The sequence below is a fragment of the Oxyura jamaicensis genome, chromosome 2 (assembly GCF_011077185.1).
Source record: "Oxyura jamaicensis isolate SHBP4307 breed ruddy duck chromosome 2, BPBGC_Ojam_1.0, whole genome shotgun sequence".
Classification (NCBI taxonomy): domain Eukaryota; kingdom Metazoa; phylum Chordata; class Aves; order Anseriformes; family Anatidae; genus Oxyura; species Oxyura jamaicensis.
Window position 1 is genome coordinate 123,502,895 of NC_048894.1, and position 21,103 is coordinate 123,523,997.

General features: G+C 39.6%; 1 protein-coding gene across 1 annotated transcript in view; it reads left to right on the top strand.

Annotated features, from left to right (window-relative positions):
- Positions 1-5,283: 5,283 nt before the first annotated feature.
- C2H8orf34 (chromosome 2 C8orf34 homolog) overlaps positions 5,284-21,103 on the top strand; it is a gene marked incomplete at its 3' end in the record, with an annotated part of 188,417 nt that continues 172,597 nt past the window's right edge. The window contains exon 1 of the mRNA XM_035317217.1: positions 5,284-5,839. Within this exon, the coding sequence (XP_035173108.1) occupies positions 5,771-5,839 (69 nt within the window). The remainder of the gene's footprint in view (positions 5,840-21,103) is intronic.

The following is a 21,103-nucleotide window of genomic DNA, read 5'->3' on the forward strand; positions in this document are numbered from 1 at the left end:
ATTATTTGAGTCCCTGAGTGTTAGCGTTGCTGAATATGGATCTGGCCTATCCATTTTTATGATGAGAGCTCTGCTTAGCAGGCTGCTTTGTTGTTGTAAGCTGGCTTCCTTACAGTGCCTGCCCATAGTCTTCTGCACTTGAACTGTGAGATCTTGGAGCAGATCTGTCCTTGGAACACATTTAACATTTTGGCATCCCTGCCCATGTCGGGGGCCCATGGTGGGGGGCATGTAACAAGATGATCTCTAAAGTCCCTTCCAACCCAAAGCATTCTATGCTTCACGTATACAGTCGGGTCCTGCTGTATGGTTTGTGTTCATATACGCAGGGCTACTATTCCTTTTACTAATGTGTTATGATTATGTGTAGCCAACCAGAAGGAAAGCAATTATAAACATGCTAGAAATGGATACAAGTGGCAATCATGACTTGAAACTATAATAATTTCTACTAATGGATGTATTAGTAATAGGATGTTAACTATTTTTTTTGAAGTTTAGATACGTTTGTCTCTAAATAGAGTGAGAGAAGAGTGTTCCTAAACAAGCGATTGGAAGCAGGAAGGTGAACATAAAGAATGAAAAGAAATTACACAATACATCTGAGACTAAGAGGAATCAAAGAGATAGACACTCATCCTCCTAAAGCACAGTGTGGGCTTATGAATCTGGGATTTTCTAGTGGTTTGTTCTTATCCCTATTGAGAGCCTCAGAATAATGCAAGCAAGTTCCCAAGGGTTCCAGTCCTGCAGGGAGTAGGAATGTTTTATTGCAGAGGCTGAGTGTATGTTGCCAAGATCACAATATGTAATGGACAAAATATCCAACACTTAGAGAAGTTTAATGCTCTGGGAGAGTGATGAAGCAAAGGAAACCTTGTTTTTACAATGAGCCTGAGTCCAGCCCAGATTTTGAAGTTGTATGGCTCTTATCTTGCAGTGAATATATAAACATAGGATGGACATTCAAGGTTGTATAAACTCAAGCTGATAGGGATAGGGATAGTTCAGTAGGGATATTACCCTTTACTGAACAGGTTTAAACAAATGCACCAAACAAGATTAGGTATACAAAATCATTAGCACGACCCTTCTAGTGATGTTATTCCCAGTTCTGTCTGTTAACTTGATGTGGGATAAAAGGCAAATTGGATATTACAGTACAACAAAGATGCTTCAATTTCTTTTGACAACATACTATCTAAGCATATCCATTTTTAGGGGAATAACTAAATAAAAAGCTAGATGGCAGCTTTCTAGGTCAGGAACTGCTAGACCTCCATTATTTTAAACAGCTTGAAGCACAGCAATATTTAGCCAGTGTGTGTGTACGCTGTTTTAGAAATTTTTTACAACAAGGGTATGTAAAGTTCCAAGGCTGTGCTTTAGCAATAAAAAATAATGACTCGTGTAAAAGGTGCGGGAACTGAGGGATTTTTATTTTCCTGAAGGTAATTTCAGCTTCATATTTTAAACACAAACATACTGTAAGAGCTATATTTAGTCAGCTGTTGACTAATGGCTCTCTTTCCTCTTCATGAAGTAGATAATGACTTTGCACAGAATATCAAACTCAATAGAAGCAGAACACAGAAATTGAAGAACTCTTTGTTACAAAGTTATTACATTCAAAGAAAACTTTGATAAAGCTTTCAATATGTCAAGAAAATATGACCAGGTTTTTGAGGAGCACTGTATCTTTTAATGTGCCTGCTAGTTGTTTTCTTTTTTATCAATTGTTTTTGAAAGCTTTGTTAAGGAATTTCCAGTGACAGTTTTGATAGTTGAAGCATTAAAAACACAGGGAACTACAAAGCCATGTAAAGGTCTGTAATAAACTCATATATTGCTACTATAACTTTCTCTTAGATATTAATGTATCTTGCACTTCGGATGCCATCTTAAAAAATAATCTTCCTACAGGGCACACAGATCAAATTTTAGCCAGCAGAAAGAAAATTGTTGACTTGGCAATGGGTATCTGTGACCCACAGAGTACCTTTAGAGACAGCCAAGTCATTAGTTTCTTTTTCTTTTAGGCAGTGTCAGCTCTGACTCTCCTGAAACATAACTTTATTTTAGGTAAAGCCTGGGCATTTTAACTCCAATGGGTACCGCAAGTGCCCACAACTTTGAAAATTTATTGCTCTGTGCTTGAACTGCAGAAATCTTATTCCTGAAAAATGGATGACATGACTGGAATTACATAGAATACTATGGAATTACTTAATGGAACCCTACTCTACTTGAACTAAACATATCAAAACAAAAAGAACCTACCAAAACATGTCAATGTGACTACACTTTACTTCCTTTGGTGAACGAAGGGAATGATGAGAAAACAACCAAAATATGATAGTTAATATGCCTGGATCTCAGATATTATAGGCGCAGCCAAAGGATGAAAACTGAAAAGAGTCATCACAAGCATCTTAAAATTACACACATACCAATTTTTTATATCTTGTATTTTTAACTTTGTGTGGTACATATGATTTGAAATTGAGACATCTTTCACTTTTCGATGCCTGTGTGCAAATTTCTGCAGTCATTTTTGTTCCTACAGTTCAGTCCAGTTTTACATAGATGTCTATACTCTTCTTTACACCCAAATACATTCCTATGAATAAATGTTGTTTGGCTTTAACGAATATCTACAAAATGAAACAAGGATCATAGGATAGCACAATACAGAGACTATATTCCACAACTGGGCTGTAAAGTAATTGAGTGTTCAGTTGCTCATGCAAAAAAGATTGTTGAGAGCTGATTGGGACATTATAAATTTATATGAATTTTAATCCAGGAGGTTGTTGTTTTTTAAAAAATCTGATGCTTCAATATTAAAATGAAAGTTCATATTTAAAAGACCTGTGTTAATATCTATTTTAAAATAAACTAAGAAGACAAAAGGGGCATACCCTGACTCTTGTGTTTATGTGAATCATGGACATTTATTGATAGCTTAGTGTGGCATATCTTAAGTCTACCACCAGTTTTAACGCTCTCTTTGAAAAAGAGTAAAAAATGCTAACAGTGAAGTTTCTTCTCCTACCCTGTCATGTCACTGAGCCTGTGCTCTCTGCAGGAGATACCTGTACTCCCATACTTCCGCACTCAGAACTTTCTGTTAGGGAGCTGCAGGAGACCACCTACAAGAGAACAGTAACATGAAACGCTTGGTAAAGAACTGCCTAACTGAAGTGTCTAATCCATATCAAAGGATAACATCTCAGATAAGTGTTATGGGAAAACGTGGAGTTGTGGGGTGTGTCTGTTTGGAAAGCTAATTCTGCATTTTGCTTTAGAAGACTTCGTATGACAGCAGGATTGTTAGTGTGTCTCCCAAGACACCTGGAAAGTCTGGATTATATGTTCAAGAGATGGTTTAAAGAGGGAAAATATCTAGGGTAATAAAATTACAAAAAAAAAATTACAAACGGTATCAGAAAGATCCACCATCTTTGGAGATGGTCAAAAGCCTTCTGGATAGGTATAAGTGATTAGCTCTGGATGGCCCTGCTTCAGCACAGGGTGTGGACCATAAGATCTCCAGAGGTCCCTTTCAGCCTCAGCTATTCTGTGATTCTATGAAAAAGAAAAAAAACATTGAAATGAACAACAACAACAAAACAACTGAAGTTTTAACACTGAGATCTTGGGTTCTATCTAATTGCACAACATGCAACTGTAGACAGTTAAGCTGTCTTTAAAATCTCCTTTATTAAGTCCTTTTTCCTACTTGTATTGCTGACAGTCTCGTTTCTTTTTTTTTTTTTTTTTTAATTTCTCTTATTGGCCTCTGTAGAGTTTGCGGGTCCTGGTGCGGTCAGGTCTCAGCAGGTCCAGAAGCACTGCTGCTTTGAAAAGTCAGACTGTGTAGGGCTGTGGAAACATATGTTCTCATTTTTGGATTGTGGGAGGGAGGCATCATTTTGCAAAGTGGGAGACTTTTATCTATTGGAGCAGTGTGGGTTATGGTGAGACTTGTGAAATTTTACAAACATCCTCATCTGATGGGAATCATTAGAGCCATTATAGAAAACCTGCATCACTGGCAATTACCCTTATGATTGTATGATCCTCATTAGACTGATTAAACTTGCTTAGCACCAGCCAAGCTAGCTGTACTTTAGTGGAGACAATATGCTAAAACTTTGAGCTGATATGAATTTTAGAAGACTTGCTAACAGCAGATTAGAAATCCAAATACAAAAAGGGCAATCCTTCCTAGGACAAAAACTCTGCCTGACTGGGATGAATAGTGAAACTGAGCGTGTTCCAGCAAAGCCGTTAAAGGATTCTTCAAGCTTTTGCTTATGTTACAGGGTATGCAGCAAACTGTCTATATAACAGACTTACACCTGACCTCCTTCTAGGTAGAGGCACAAGTTTTAGGTCAGTTAAGAGGTCTTTGAAGACAAACAGCCGTCAATGTGGGAGCAGAACTCATGATCTTTTGACTCCTGACAAAATTCATCCTTCTTTAACAATTTCTGAATCAGGAGAGGCTTGTGCTCTTGTGTTCGCAGAGCACAGCTTGACTGGGAGCGGACAGCCGGATTCAGCAGACGTGCCGAATCATTTCAATTCAGCAGACATACCTCCAGTACATGGGCATTCTTCAAAGCTGTGTTGAGCTTTTAAAAAATTATCATGAAAATGTAAGATATGCCTTTTTTTTTTTTTTTTTTTTTAATGAAAAACAGGTGAATGCTGGTACAGCAGAAACTGTTACTGCAGGAAGGAAGTGTCAAATCCTGAGAAGAGTATTTCTCTTTGTTCTTCTCTAAAGAGAAATAATAAAAACACAAAAAGCTGTTTAAGGCCCTGCTTGTTGAAAAGGTGGGGGAACTAATTACTTCAAGTGGAGAAAGAATAAATCCTGATGTAGCCGTTAACTCACTGCTCTGTGAAGCCAGCTAGGAATTTCTCATTTACTCCACTGGCCCTTGGCTACGGGAGAGAACTCGACGTGACCCGCGACCAGCGAGCGAGCATCCATCGAGGTACCTGAGCTATTTTATTAAGATGCTCGCAGCCGCTAATTGGGAGAAAGGTAGCGTTTTATGGTTGAAACACAATAGAAATAAATAAATAATAATAATAATAATAAAGCAGGAAAAGCGCTGGCTATCCCCCTGCAAGCCCACCGCCCTCTCTGAGGTAGCCCAAGTTTGGGCGCAGCGCTCAGACCCCTCAGGGCCGAACTTCGAGCCAGGGGAGCGGGCAGGGCATGGCTGGGCTGGGCAGGGCAGGGCAGCCCCCGCCTCCCGCCCCCCTTTTGTCGCCGGAGCCCGGCCGTTACCGGGCGCCCCACGGCCGCGGCGCTCCCCGTAGCCCCCGGCCGCTGGCTGAGGGAGCGGCGCTGTGGCGAGGGCGGCAGCTCCAGCCGCGTCTGTGCCCGTAACCAAGGCGCTGCCAGGCGGGCACACGCGCACACACGCGCACACCCTTCACATACACACAGCTCGGGGGCCGCCTTTGCAGCTCGTCCCCTCCCTGCACCATGCTCCGCTCCAGGCAGCGCCTGCCCGCGGCTCCCTGAGGGGGCTGAGCCCGCCGCCCGCCGCCGCCTCCAGCCCAGCGGAGCGGGCGGCTGGCTCCCGGCTGCCTCCCCCCTGCTGCCGGTTAGCGGAGTTAGCCCCGGCCCCGGGACTTCGGGCAGCCCTTGGGCGGCGGGGGGAGCGAGCCGGGAGCAGCCGGAGAGAACGCAGCCGCTGCCGCCGCCGGGGGAGAGGAGCTCCAGCTCCCGCCTCCGGAGCTCTTGATGGCGTCTCACCAGCAGACCAGGATCCAAGCCTACCTGGAGAAGAACAAGATCGGTCCCCTCTTCGAGGTGAGGCGGGCTCCCCCCGGCCCCCTGCCCTGCCCTGCCCTGCTCCGCGCCGTGCCCCCGCGCCCCTCCGCCGCGCCCCGCAGCCCGGCTCCCCGCCGTGTGCCGGGGCAGGTGCCGCTCCCAGCCCAGCCCGGGGACGCGGCCGGGAGGGAGAGAGCCGGAGGGCTGCTGGCCGGGGAGCCCGCCCTCGGGACTCGGCTGTCCTACAAAAACTCTGTGGCCGGAGGCTCTTCGGGCGGTTTTATCCGCAGGCGTAGGCTTGGGAACCTTCCCTCTGCTCCAGGTTTTGCTTGGTGTTACGGAGAGGCATCCGCTTGGATTTGGAGATGCACAGATGTGCATATTTTATGATTTCTGTGCATGAGCTGTGAATACTTGGAATTTAAAAGGGTACTAGAGCAATCATGCCTATTGCCATTTCATCGTCCTGTTTCTCATACAATTTTTAATCTGAACGCACATACATTATTCTACTCTGGCAGTGTTAGCCCGAGACATGAGTCTCCCTTTCTTGCCATTGAACTTGCTCTCAGTTAAGCTCACTACATATGAGATCTCTTTTATTCTGCTTTATAGGTACTGAGAGTATAGCGCGGTGGCTATCTTGTCATCAGTACAAGCTTTGGGTAGCCTTTGTCAGCCTGAATAACAGAGGGTGAATTATTTTATTAACCGTTTGCTGATGGTCAGTTTTTATATTTTGCATGGACTGAGGCTGGTACAACAGATTACATTGGTTCAGTGTCAGAGGTGTTCAATGTTTTCATTTTGCAATGAATAAAATCCTATTTGATCGAACTGTAACTGGGTACTAGGGAACAGTTGGTGGTTTTTCTAGCCTGTGAAGTCACAGAAACTGAAACATTTGGTGCACTTCAATTTCTGAACAAAAGCCTGTTCCAGTCAAGGCAGTTGCTAGGTCTGTGTAGGTAACTGACTCCTGCTTCTTTTGGTGGGAGTTAAGTGCCTCGTGGTTGTTGAGGAGTTGGGCCTTGACAGCTGTCACTTTCTTCTAAATTTTCATTAGCTAACACATTGTTTTACACATTAAAATTCAGATGACTTGACGTCAGTTTTTCATGTTTCAACCTAGTTTCTCAGTAGTGTACGACACTAATTTCTATTGTGGTAATAGTACGATGCTTTAGCTATCAATGGCAGAGAAAAAAAACGAAGAAGTTGTGTTTGTTATAGCTTTTCATACATTGCAAAATACTTCCCTCGTCGCTATGATATAGGGATTTCATTGTGGTTGAAAGAGTCTGTGGAAAGCTGTTCACATCCCTTAAACCTTGCAGACCATCCACAGATTGTTAGTGTGCTACTGGGCAACAGGAAGCGATTTTTTGGGTCTAAGTGGATTTTGCATACACGAATACTAACTAGGGAGTGGATACAAGGCTGTAGCATTCACGTAGCTGTTGAAGGTTACTATAGTCCATAACACCAAGAAGAAAATGATCATAATTCTCGTCTCTCTCACTTCCTTATTATCCATTTAAGATCTACTTGTCTTATTTCATTTTGGTGATTTACTTTTTATTCTCATCAGTTTTTGAAGATCTACAGCCTGTGCTTGATCTTGTCTTCCACTTACTGAGGGCTTTGTGTTTTTGAAGTTGACAGGAATGGATCAAAAGCTACACATAGGGTCAAGCTTATGCTCTATATTAGTATTTCCATTATATATGCATTACGGTGTAACAAGAATACCATGTGCTCACAGTTGGCACATCAGTTTTTCATGTCTGTAAAAGTTCTGATATGTTGAGAGACCTATGTTAATCTTTCATTCAGAAGCAGTTACATTTTCTTACACCACTTGTGTTTTTGATGCTAATTAATCACCAGTTGTCATAGATGACAGCCATTTTTTATTTTTTATTTTTTTTTTTTTTCCCCAGTGAGTACTAATTTTCTAATACCAAGACAGAACAGAGTAGACATGGATTCAATTTTCTGCTGTGTTATTTGCTAGGCAGGTTGTGACTGTAATTGCTCAATATATGCTTCAAGCCAACATTTTAGGGAGCACATACAGTAACATTGTGAAATTGAGGGCAATCACAGGAAAGAAGAAAACAGAGAGGGAACATGGAGGCTTTTTGAGGCAAAGGCAGAGATGGCAGTGCGTAATCAGATCATATTGCATACCTGCAGAAATGAACGGGCAGGGATTAGGAGGATTTAACACCACAGATGATGCAGACAATTCTGCACAGTGAGCTGATGGCTGGAGTACTAGGTGGCTTTCTAGTGATGAGGGGTAATTCCCGTGCATTACAGTCAAGGGTGGTGCATGCAATTAGTTGCCAGTCGGTCATTCTGTTCCAGTTGCTTGTGCTTCTTCTGATAGTGTATCTTCTCTCTTTTCTGGCTGGTGTTTTTGGCCTCCTCTTACCAACCTAAGGGCTTTATGTACTTCGTTAACCAGCAGTATCTATCTAAGAACATCTGTTCTTTTGGACTTCATCTTTTTTCACCTTTAGCTCATGCTGTATATGCAGATGAGTACACTTTTATTTCTTCACTAAATTTTTGTATGATTTGACACTTGAATTATCTCGCTGTGAAAGTGTTCATAAGTACTGGCATGTGAGGTGCAAGAAGACTATAGGCCCTCCTTTTGTTAAAAAAAAAGTTGTTTCTATCTCTATAAAGAAAGGTGGGAGTAACCTTCTGGAGAAAGAATTAATGAGCAGAGGCTGACTCAGCAGGCATCAGTCTCCTGCTGACTACCAGAACCTGTTAACAGATAGTAGGAAGTCCTATCCAGTCAGCTATGAATGGTAACACACACATTCACTTGACTCCAAGCATTTTTACTAGTTAAATTCTTATTTATGGCTTAAAGGTGGGAAGGAATGTGGGTGGGAACTAGTGTGTACATCTGAGACAGTGTCAATTCTAGGACTTAAGACAGATTGCAAAACAATTTACATACTTCAGCCCCATCTCCCTCTGTTGATTGTAGGTCCTGAAATATTTTTTTTTCAGAATTGCTACTTAGCTGCCACTTCATTTTACAGGTGCTGAATGTTTTTTGCAGGAAAAATCCCCATGAACCTATAGGTCAACTTCTAAAATACCCAGGCCATGCAGGTGTTATTAGTACTGGCAGTAAGCTTTTAAGCTAACCCTCTAAATTATGTCAGATTCTGTCAGGTTTCAGGAACTGATTTATCTACCCTGTTGTGTATGTTTTCTTCTTTTTGTTGTTCTTTTTTTTGCCACTTTGAAAGTTTAGACATCTGTAAGAGTTTATTGGCATCTGGGAACACTGTGGTCAGACACCTAGTTTAGATTTGAGGAATGCCCTTTAGAAACCCCTCTCTTCTGTGATTTTTGTGGCAACACTTAGCATAGCACTACCTGGTTTTATTTATTTATTTTCTATTTGAGTCTTGGAATGTAAAAGAATTCTAAATCTGAATTGTTTCCATGATGAAGATTCACTGTTGTTTTTTTTCATCATTCTAAAATGTGAACAGGAGGTATGTGCCTAAAATTGGCTGGGACAGAGTATTCAGAATCTGCACCCACTCATTTCTGTCTGAGTGAAGTATTGACCCACTTTGCATTTCAAGCATCCAATCCAACAAATTCTTTTCTTGTGCTAATAATCTCAATGAATAATTGTAATGCCTGTGAGTATCTATACATTTAGACTTCTGTGCAACTGTGTCTCTTCACATTCAGTTGTGTTCTCATTTGGGCAACCTGACAGTTAGTTTCTATGAATTTGAAAGCTGGATCAGCACTCTTAAGAACAGCGTGCAATAAATCTTCAAGAGCTCCGAGATAAATTTAGTGTTTGGGAATATTCTTATTTATAGAACTGCAGCTAAAAAGAATCAAGCAGGTACACTGTTATGAAAACCAGGAAACTGTAATTTGAGCTATGAAAAGCCAAAATAACTTCTCAAAATACACATATCTAAGGATTTTTCTTAAAGTTATGTGGGCTTAGAACTATAACTTTTATTCTGAACAGCGTAAAGACTGTGTTCACATGATCACACTTACCTTGTTTTTTTTTAGCAGACAAAATTCCTGAATCCATTACAATAGGAAACGTTTTTTCCCTAAATGCTATTATTGTATATTGTCCACTGACTTCTATTATTTAAATAAAGTAGCTATGCTTCTAGTTTAAACTTAAGCCTTAACATATCCTAGCGCACCTGTTTGGTGAATTACACCTCACAGTACCAAGTTATTTTTTAAGGTACAGTATCTGTGATGTGAACGATAGGGATGCTTTCACACAGTTCTTTTCTTTTGAGCTTGCTCAAATTATCTTTTATTTTATGTTGTTGTTATGCTTAATTGGTTAGATTCTGTCCCTAGTATGGAAGAGTCTGTATTCTGGATGATGTGAATTTATCCAGAGAAGCATTCAATTTGAGGAATTTAGATGAAGCTTTTGAAAGACCAAGTTTTTTAGCACCTAGACATGATGAGCATAATTTGAAGTACTACCTGGTTATCTAGTGGCATTGTTTCAGCCCAGCAGTCCCTCCATCTTTCAAAGGAGCTAATATTAGCTGTTTTTCAAATGACGTGTGGAAGCTAGCAGTGGTCTGGAAATGCCTCAGTGTTACCCATGTTGGGGCTGGGGGATTGTAGGTGAATTTTAATTACTTTTTCTTGTTGTTGTCTGCTACAGTAGGATTTTGTGGTAGCCTTGATGTGCTCTGAAGTAAAAGAAAGGGGAATGAAAGTCAAATGGAAAAAATGACACAGAGATATCCCTTGTTTTTCAGAGTGTTTGCTATGCCTTCAACTAGTTGTCTTAGTAAAGTTGTCTTTAAGGGAAAACAAGTGAAAAACCATAATGCAAATGATAAACAGACCCTTTTCCATTAAAAAACTGTTCTATGACCTATAACTTTTCTTTTTTTTTTTTTTTCTTGGATTTTGTGACCATTAAGGTGTAACAGGGTTTAAGAAAAGATGTCCTCCCTGCATGAGGTGATATGTTTTGGTCCTTCTACCTGACTAGCTGATCTCATAGCATTTGAAAGAACTTACATTTATGTGATGTCTGTACCTTTGGTTTAAAAATATTTTAAGTAGATAGTGAAAGAGGTCACAGATACAGGTGTGGTCACAAACATACACAATAATCACATAAGCCTTGTTTCCAAAAACATTACTTTACAAAAAGGGAAATAGAAGCTCTCTTAATTGCTTTAAAAAATTCTTTTGGACACAAGATACACAAATAAATCATTAATAAATTATTTTATCTGATTTAAAAAATTAAATCAGAGTTAAATTCTTTGCCCAACAGTAAAAATCAAATGTGAAGACTTGTATCTAAAATATGAAATTATAAAATGAAGGAATTGTAATAGTTTCATTTTGATATGTTAACTTTTAATGTTTTTAATCCCGTAACATGATAATTACTTTTTTCTGTAGATGAGGCGCAGAAGGCATAACTATCTAGGAATAAGAAATAAAAATAAAATAGCTGGGAAAATGAGGAATAGTTCTCAATTGAGTTGCTCGCCATCAAGTACCCGTGGAGCCTGGCTAAGGTCTAGAGCTAGTAGATGTTCCTGTTTAAAATAAAATAAAATGAGTCTAATATCTGTGCTCTAGGACATGCAAGGGAACAATTATAGGTTTGGATTTTTGTCTGGCAGTCTCTATAGTAATGAGCCAGCCTGGATCAAAATAAGCCTATTATAACTACTCTTTTTTTCTTTGCTTTTTATTACATTATGAAGTCTCTTCCAAGTTTTGGATGATATTTAGTGCTTGGTGTTAATTAAACCTGAAGTAAGCTCTTCAACTGTTTTGATTCTTTTGATTAATCTAATCTCTTGGTACAAAGGACAAATGTAAATGTCAAATATTAAATAAAGAACTTTAATGGCCTTAACTCAGACTTTATTTCTAATGTACTTTTTGTAGTTACTGACTTAGGCTTTTCCAAGTGTGCTAGATGCTATCCATACCAGAGAGTGAGCACTGTCAGCATTCTGGCTGCTTTGGAGCTTCTGAGGGGGAGTACAATTCTAAAAGGGTTGGGCAGCCAGTACCTGAGACTGAACTCCTACTACACATGATATGCCCCTTCACTTTATGGAGCAAGTGGGTTTCTTAGTGAGCTTCTTTATTTTGACATTGACTAAACAGACACACCTAGAAGGATGCCTGCTGTTAGTGCTTGCTTCTTAAAAAAAAAAAGAAAGTGTTACTTTTTAAACTGGAGCATTAAAATAATTGAGTTGGGAACATAATATTCAAGAGCATTTTAACATCATGTTCTTTTACAGCTTGGCTCTAATTTTGAAGGTCTAATCAGCACTCTGTCTTTTTTCAATGTCTTTTCTTCCCACTCAGTCCTTCCCATTTTCTGTCTTGTTTATATCCACATCCTTTCACTGAATGTCCAGTCCTCCAGCAGCTAAATGTGTTTTTGTTTGTTTGTTTGTTTGTTTTTTCTCATTATCTCCTCTCTTCTGCAGTTTTGTCTCGTTATGTTCTAACCTGCATTTCCATTCTGAAATTCCCCCTGTACACCCTGTTTCCTTTTACCTTTTGGTTTTGCAGACACAAAAAAAGCAATAATAATAATAATAAAAGAGACTGATGATTTGTTATTGTGATTTGTTTTGATTTTCTTTAATTTTTATTTTTAACTTTTTTTTTTTTTTGAAAAGTTTATGTTCTTTTGTATGAGTAAGAGATGTACTTTATCTCTGGATAAAGGGATGTGACTTCAGGCATTTATATGTTCATCCGCTCATGGAACAAAGACTACGCAAACCTCTTATTGTCTGTAATATTCAGATAAAAATGAGGTTATCTACTGTTATTTTCTATTCTCATTCTTGTACAGATGCACACTTTTCTTATTCTCCTAGCTGTGAAATGTGAGAGATATCTTCTCTGCTAAGAGATGATGCTTTTCCATCTGAAACCAAGAGAAACAGTTAGAACCTAGCTGGAAGCAAAATCTTTGAAATAGAGCTGTGGTAGGAAAATGTTGTTCTCTTGATGAAGGCATTGTACTGCTTGAGCAATCAGTGAAGGTTGTGAAAAGCAGCTCTCATTTGACAGGAGGAACAAAAATTTAATTCTGGGATGTAGGTAAGTATGTGTTTCAGGTGATTGTGCTCTTTATGTCTTTACCAACACCACACAAGCATCCATATCTACTCTCAGTATAGAGGGTAATACCCTTTTAAGAAGCTTTCAACAGACACATTTTTGATGGCCTTAACTTTTGTGTCAGGTACCCTATGCCATGCTGTGTTAATTTCTCTTCTGGCTACTCCTTTTCATGGAATAGCTATTTTTAGTTCCATCCATAAGTGTTCAGGGAGAGTCCTTAGGCTGAAGTTACAATGTCCCTCTTGTTTTGTTCTTCTGTTATTTTGAGCACTTTTCTTTCCTTATTCATATAAAATTCAAGTATCACATTTGAATTAAACATACAGTTTCCAGTGAAACACCTGTTTTAAAGGTAACTTCAAATAGCAGTGTGAGAAAATGTGCTACACTTACAGGAAATGCCCATACAAAATGAAGAACATATGAAGTTGCTTTTCCTTAAGTAGAAGACTTTTATGTCAGTCACCTCTTGCAAAATTCCTGTCCATACAGAGAGTGGAAATTGCTACCTTCTTGTGTACTTATACGAAGGATTCTTCCTCTCTCTGCTTTTTGCCAGCTCTCCGCAAAATTCAATGAGTAAAATCACTCTATTCACACACCAGATTTCTCTATAGTAGCTGGAACAATAAGCTTATCAAGCTCTTTTGTTCGCTTCTGGAGTAGCTGGTTTCTGGGACAAGAATCATGAGAGTTTAGGTCTTTTCATCTGTGAGTCTTTTTAATTAGATCTTTCCTCCCATTTGTACTTGCTTTACTCTTGTAGTTTCACACTCAGAGCCACAGGTTCAGAGGCTGATCTAATTGCCAGCTGGTGCAGGTCCTGTGTCTTCAGCCCTGGATGCCCAGTCCTGCTGCTCTCACCAGTATGAGCACTGGTGGTTGTCTGATTCTACAGCTGTCCTGTCTGGGAAGCTGAAATGGAAGAAAATGAAGTCTGCAAAGTGAAAAGGGTTCTGTTGGTTTAGCCTGGTGGCTCAGCCTGTGGGCTGATGAGGAGCACACTGATGGCTCAGGGGAGAAAATGTGCGTGGCCAGAGAATGAGGGCAAAGAGGAGCGCAGCTCCCTTCCTCTGCAGCAGGAAGCTGTGATGTGCATAAGTGATCTCTGTATCACTCCCTGAGTTTAAGTAACTGCTCACTCCTTTGTACCATGAGCTTATGTGCTTAAGTTAGCTCCATATTGCTGTTGACTTTTCAAGGTGCAATTCCTCATAGGTGAGGAGAATGTCACAGATCCCAGCCCAGTCCCATCTGTGAAGGAGCAGCAGAGGAAGCTGAATAATTAGGGAAGATGGCATAACGAACTAGGAGGAAATGTGCATGTTTTGCAGTGTCTGACTCAGACTTTTAGTACTCAATCTTAGCAATAGTGCTTGGGTATAGATTTGCCAGGGAGTTAAAGGTGTCTTTAGCACTTATATTATCATGGGCTGCTGTGCCACAAACTCCTTCATCAAGATTGCATTGCAGTCCGGTGGAAGAGTAAACTGGTGATTGTGGAGGATTCTCTGGTCAGATATCTATCTCAAAGAAATTTGGAACGATCCTTTAAGGTCCTTAAGTTCTCTTCTGTACTTCCTAAGTATTTTAAAGATTCTTTTCTTTACTGTTCTACTCGGAACAAAGTAGAGATGCCCAGGAATACACAAACTGAGGACAAGGACACAGTTTGCAGATGCAGAAATCCCTCTGGGTCTGCGATCATGAAGCATCATCCATAACTGCTCTGAGGATGAACTCTGTTCAGGACTAACCTTGGAGAGAATGCAGGCTGCAACGTACTGAGTGTCTTGTTCAGACATGTACTTTTGCATGATCTAGAGCCCCCAGAAAAAAAAAAAAAAAAAAAGAATCATATTTCAGACCTCTTCCTAAGTGTGCCCTGGTTCAGAATAATATCTGTAGATAATAATGCCTGTAGTCTAAGAAGCATAAAGACGGTGAAGCTATTTGGAGGTGAAGGCTGAATGGAGACTTACCAATATGGAACAAAGGAGAGATGCACAAGGAGAAGACTAAATTACTGGAGCATCAGATTAAACCAAGATTTCTTTTTCTGTGAGGCAAGAGTAGCTGAAAGAACAAGATAGCAGCGATGAAAAAGGAACAAAGGTAAATAAGAAACTCAGGGTATTTTCTCCCATGTTTTCCTATGGTAATAGAGGAAAGATTAGAAGAATGAAGTTGTCAAAAATGAAGATCCACTTAACATTTGCTTAAACACCGAAGAACTTAAGAAAAGAGTCAGGAGACGAAATAAAAGCACCCAGTAGGCAGGGTATTGAAATGGTGTTCCATTATCTGACTTCTGTTCCTGCCTGTGCAACTGTTGTCCTGCTGCATTGCTCACATGTATTTATTCTGTGCTTGTGTTTCCCCTTCCTTTATCTGTCTTGTTTATCTGCTTGAAGACTGCAAACTCCTCTGGTTCCTACAGGTCTCACTTGGTTTAGGAGCTCTCACAGAAGGGCTCTGAGCTCGTATGGCCCTTGTGCTTCCTGTTCTTTCTTTGTACTGCCTCAGTGCCTGACAGTGCTATTAATCCCATTAATTGGTTCCATATTTTTTTTTTTTAAATTTGATTTTTTCTCCCCTCTCCCCTTCTTCGTGTGGCCCTTCAGAGCACTGAGAAGTCTTAAGGCTGCAGCACAGGCCACGTGAACACACCCTGTTCCCACAGGGAGCTCTGCTGTAGCCACCAAGGCTCTGATTCACAGGAGTAAGGCCTTCACTCATAACCAGGCAGAGGTAGTCTAACATTAAATCAACAGCAATCAAATCATCAGGAAGCTTTAATTGGACAATCACTGTCAGGGCTGGGAAGTTACTTGCTGTGTCAGAAACAAACAAAAACATACATGAGTGATTTGCATTGCATGCATTGTTTTCTAAATAAAAAGCATTGGAGAATGAGATTAATAATGCTTTGGCTGTTATTAAAAATAGCTCTGCAACCCAAAAACTTAGCATGTCTTCTAAAATTACCCAGATCTCAGCTTCTAGAAATGAAGTGATTCTTACTTGCCTAAACCATTGTGCTTTTGATGGTAGAAGTATTTGATGTGAAATGATGGACTAACTGCAGTTAAAGGTACAACTCAGTTATGTTCCCTTAAAAATTACCTTTGCTACCAGCTGAAAGTTCTCAGTCATAAGTACAGTAATACTTACTTAAATATACAATAATAACATCTTGATTCTCTAGCTTTCATATAAAACATAGTGCTCTAGTCTTTTGTTTCAAAACCTAACCCAGAGGACAGCTCATGGATGCAGCAGTTAGTGTCGTGGGTAGGTTAGTGAGGGCATGCTGACTAGATTGCCTGTGACAGTTTGCAGGAAGGAGATATTTGAGGCGCAAATGACAATTTTTGGAAATATACTAGTTTTGTTTCTATGCTGCAGTTACCTTGTTTGAGCCAGATGGTTATTTTAATAAACTGATCCATATAATTTAATTATTAGAGCTCATGATTTCTGATGACTTCTTTTAATACTGTTATTTTTCCTTTTTACTTCCATCTTTTTCTTGTGAAAATATTTAGTCATTAACTTACATTTTTATTACACAGAGCCCTATATTCATAATTTTTCTTTTTTTTTCATGCTTATGCTTTGCATAATATAAAAATGGCTTTATTTTTGTGTTCATATATGTAACTTACAGGTTAAATAACTGACTGAAAACTACATCCTGATTATGTAAGCTGATATTTATTTAGCTGTCCCCATTATCTCAGGCCTACTTTATTTGTGGGCATGATATGATAAGTGTCAGCTTTAAGCCTCTGCAGCCAATGCACAATGCACTTGGTCCTCCCAGAGGCAAAACAGAAGTATCTAACATCCCCTTATTTCAGGGACTCTTCAGTTCAGTATTGACATAGTTTTCAGCTGCTCTTGAAAGCTAGTGTGAGGAAGATTTTCTGCATTACGTACATCAGTCAAGAGTCCATAAAGACTAGAGTATTCCAGTAACTTTTTGGTGGAACAAATCAGGAGCAATCCATGAGACACATCTTGAAGGTAAAACTATATACATATGTCAGCTTTTTTTTTTTTTTTTTTTTTTTTTTTTTCCCAGTAGCATTGTATATGAATCTGGACTTGAATGATCTAATTTTCAGCCATAAGTTCTGGTGTTACACTGAGAAGTACAAAATAAAAAGATCCAATAATACGATTAACAGTAGTTGGGTCACTTATACTTTGGCTTATGTCTTCATATATGTTTCCATATGTGTCCTTAGAATGCAAGGTATGCTATGCTAAATTCCTTCCTAATGCTATGATGTTGGGCAGATGTGTGCAGATCATAGAATCATAGACCATCCCGAGTTGGAAGGGACCCACAAGGATCATCGAGTCCAACTCCTGGCACCACACAGGTCTACCCAAAAATTCAGACCATATGACTAAGTGCACAGTCCTAACACTTGTTAAACTCCGACAGGCTTGGTGCCATGATTACGTCCCTGGGGAGCCTGTTCCAGTGCGTGACAGTGAACAACTTCCTGATATCCAGCCTGAACCTCCCCTGTTACAGCTTGACACCATTCCTGTGGGTCTTACCACAGGTCACTAAAGAGAATAGATTGGTGCCTGCCCCTCCTCTCCCCCTCATGAGGAGACTGCAATGTAGACTGCAATGAACTCTCCCTTCAGCCTCCTCTTTTCCAGGCTGAACAGGCCCAGTGACCTCAGCCGCTCCTCATATGTCTTCCCCTCTAGGCCCTTCACCATCTTAGTAGCCCTCCTCCGGACACTCTCCAACCCTTTCACATCCTTTTTGCACTGTGGTGCCCAGAACTGCATGTAGTACTCGAGGTGAAGCTGTACCAGCGCAAAGCAGAGTGGGACAATCCCTTTCCCCTACTGATGAGCAATGCCATGCTTGATGCACCCCATGATATGGTTGGCCCTCCTGGCTGCCAGGGCACACTGCTGGCTCATATTCAGCTTGCTGTCAACCAAAACCCCCAGATCCCTCTCTGCAGGGCTGCTCTCCAGTGTCTCGTCACCCAGTCTGTACATGCAGCCAGTGTTGCCCCTTCCCAGGTGCAGGACAGAGCACTTGATCTGATAGTGTAAAATTTAGAGCCATGGTTTTTGGAAGATAGTGATTGACAGCAACATGCAAGTTAAAGCAGACTAGAAATGTGTTATTCTTTTGTTGTTGTTGAAAAGCACAGATCCTTTAAACCTTTAAGTTTAATAAATTGAAATGTATTGCTAAAGCCACCTGCAGTGTTTTTGCGATGAGTTGACTTTGAACTATACTTACTTGGCTGACCGGCTTGATATTTTTGTTGTCTCTGTAAGCTCCTACAAGCTATCTTTGTGGTTTGACTATAGAGAACAAAATGATGTATCGTTTGTGGAAAACATAGGCCATCGAGATCAATGACATTTATTCTGTCCTCCCTCTTCATGGTTCTCTTTTGCATTGACCAGTAGTGGTTCAAGCTCAAGACCATCCATATAAAATTAAATCAGTGCATAGGAATGCAAACGAAGTAGTAGTGCATTTTCAGAAGTAGTGTTAAGAATGTTTAATACTTCTGGTTATAAAATTGGGCACTGCTGTCAGCTAAAGCTAGATTATTGCTTTAGAATTGAGTAAGTCCATGAGAATAGACTGTCACACCTGCATTACTACATTTTCCTAGAGATGAACTACTAAATTAGATGAACTATTAAAATAAATTTTAAAAAAGACTATTCCCAGAAGAGTATTTGGTCAAAATGTGGACTGGGAATAGATGGGCATTTAGTCATGACCAACAAATTCCTTTACCTTTTTTTATGTCATGTTACCATTTGTGTTCAGCTGTAATTAAGTCCTAGGCATTTTGAAGCTTTTTCTGATTCAAAAAAATAAAAAATAAAAAACAATAACTGGAAGCATTTTGAATTTAAGACATTATTAATGATAGCTATTCTCCTGTAAAAGTGCTTGAATGTTTTTTCCATATCTACTTTTAAAGTGTTTTTGTTTAATATTTGAGCATATAAAAATTGCCATATTATTACAGAAAATGGGATCTGATAATAATAAGGGCCATTATAATAATCAAAATGTCCTTTTAGCATCTTTTTGCTATATCCTTATTGGAACACTCACTTTGTTTCTTCTGGTGTTCTGCAACATCAAAATAATTGTGTGACCCAGGCTCATTTAAAGTGTTTCCAAATTTCAGTAGTACTTCATTATAGTGCTAAAATCCAAATCTGGTAATAGTAACAGGCCTATTGATTGATGCAACATTGAAGAACGTGGACTTTGTTTAGATGCCTGGTAAAATTCAACAGTTTATTAAAGAGAGCTCTGCAAGTTTTAGACAATCCATAATTATTTCCTCAGTTGAATTCAGAATTGTTTATTGATGTATATCAATAATATTGATGTTTTATATATATATTTGTGGGAAAAGGGAACACTATATGTGCTTCCTACCAGATGGTTGATTTTTTCATTTAAGCCAGTATTTGAGAGTTATTTTTATATTTTATACAAAAGCTGTTCAAATAATGATATTCAAGTTGAAAGGGAAGCTGTGTGAGTTTTATGGAATGCGTTTTAAGAGTATGAGATTACTGTGATTTATATCAAATGAATCACAAGTTTATGCAAGCAATTATAAACCTTTCAAGTATGGTGTTTTGTGTTTTTTTTTTGTTTGTTTGTTGTTGGTTGCTTTTTTATTTATTTTTTTAACTCTGAAGCATAGTCTTTTAACAAAAGAAATGAGATTTGCAAAAGAAAAACAACAAGAAATTTATCTAAATAAGAAATGAAGAGGGCAGAACCCAGTTACGTGCCACTATAGTTCAGTGACAGGTACAGCCCTTGCCTTTAGCAGAGCCTGCACCAACCCTGCAGCTGTATAGCTGAGTGCAGTTGGCATTGGACCATCTCCTCTGTTACATGTGTGCTTGGCTGTAATCCACTGTATCCAACATCTATTGTATATCGTCAACGCCGTTAGATATTTTCCTGTGCAGGGTACAGCAGACACGCTGTTCTTTCACTTCAGTTAATCAGTTCTCTTTTACTGAAGAGAGTGGCTGTTTTCTGTGGCCATGTTCTCTGGGCACGATTGTAGGGCATCCAGCCTGGGAGGAGGAGGAAGTGTTTGAGGCATGTCCTCCAGTGCCTCTTTCTATGCAGAAGCTGTGTGGGGATCTGGTCTTCCAATGCATGGTCCTTCAGAGGAAGAGACTTTGTAATACAATGAGTCGGGAAGGCATGGGAGTAGGGTAAGAGGCTTGTCTCTTCTGATAGTGATCAGATCTCTCTCTGATTTGTAACACCACCTGTGTAAATGCAATTGTATGCTGGTTAGAGGTATTTTCTGGCACTGTGATTCCAGTAGCTAAACCTGGGTGGGAAAAAACAACAACAACAACAAAGTAAAATAAATGTTATTCCTGGTTACAAGGTGATGTGACTATGTTTTTGCATAGGGAATTGTTTGGGTGCAAAAATAAATTGAGTAATGCACTGTCCTGATAAAAGAATTTAAAATGAATCTTTGATATTACATCCTCCAGGATTAGAATAAAGCGCAGTATTTTTTAAATAAACAAAGCTAAATGTTCTGTGGATAACAGGATTGTTCTTAATATGACTACTGAGTTATGCCTGCCAATTGCTGTCTTTCAATGCCTTCAAGGAATTTGGTGATATTTTTTTTGCTGGGTGTATTTCAAGATGTGCAAAAGGAAGGTAATAGGCTATCCTTCCTATATGTAGTTCAATCCATATCAGCTGAAAAACTCTATTATCTTTATATCGTATTTTCATCTGCTGGCTGCAGCAAGGGAAAGGTACCGTACAGTGCTAGAAATAGTCCAGACACATTGCAAATGAGAACTCCTGGTAGATGAGGTAAGCAAATAAATGCATAGAGGGGATCTGAGAAGAATGGTTGGAGCATGTCTTTTCAGAAGGTAAGCTGTGTACTTCTTTGCAAGCATAGATTTTACTTCACTTTGTAGATTTTACTGAGCAGGCAGTTAGCTCACTAGTTGTCTCAGTAGGCTCCATATTCTCCAGGGTTCAATCCTCAGACGTGCCAGGTGTATTTTTATTCAAACCTTGACGCTAAAGGGTCCTGCTTCTCAGGG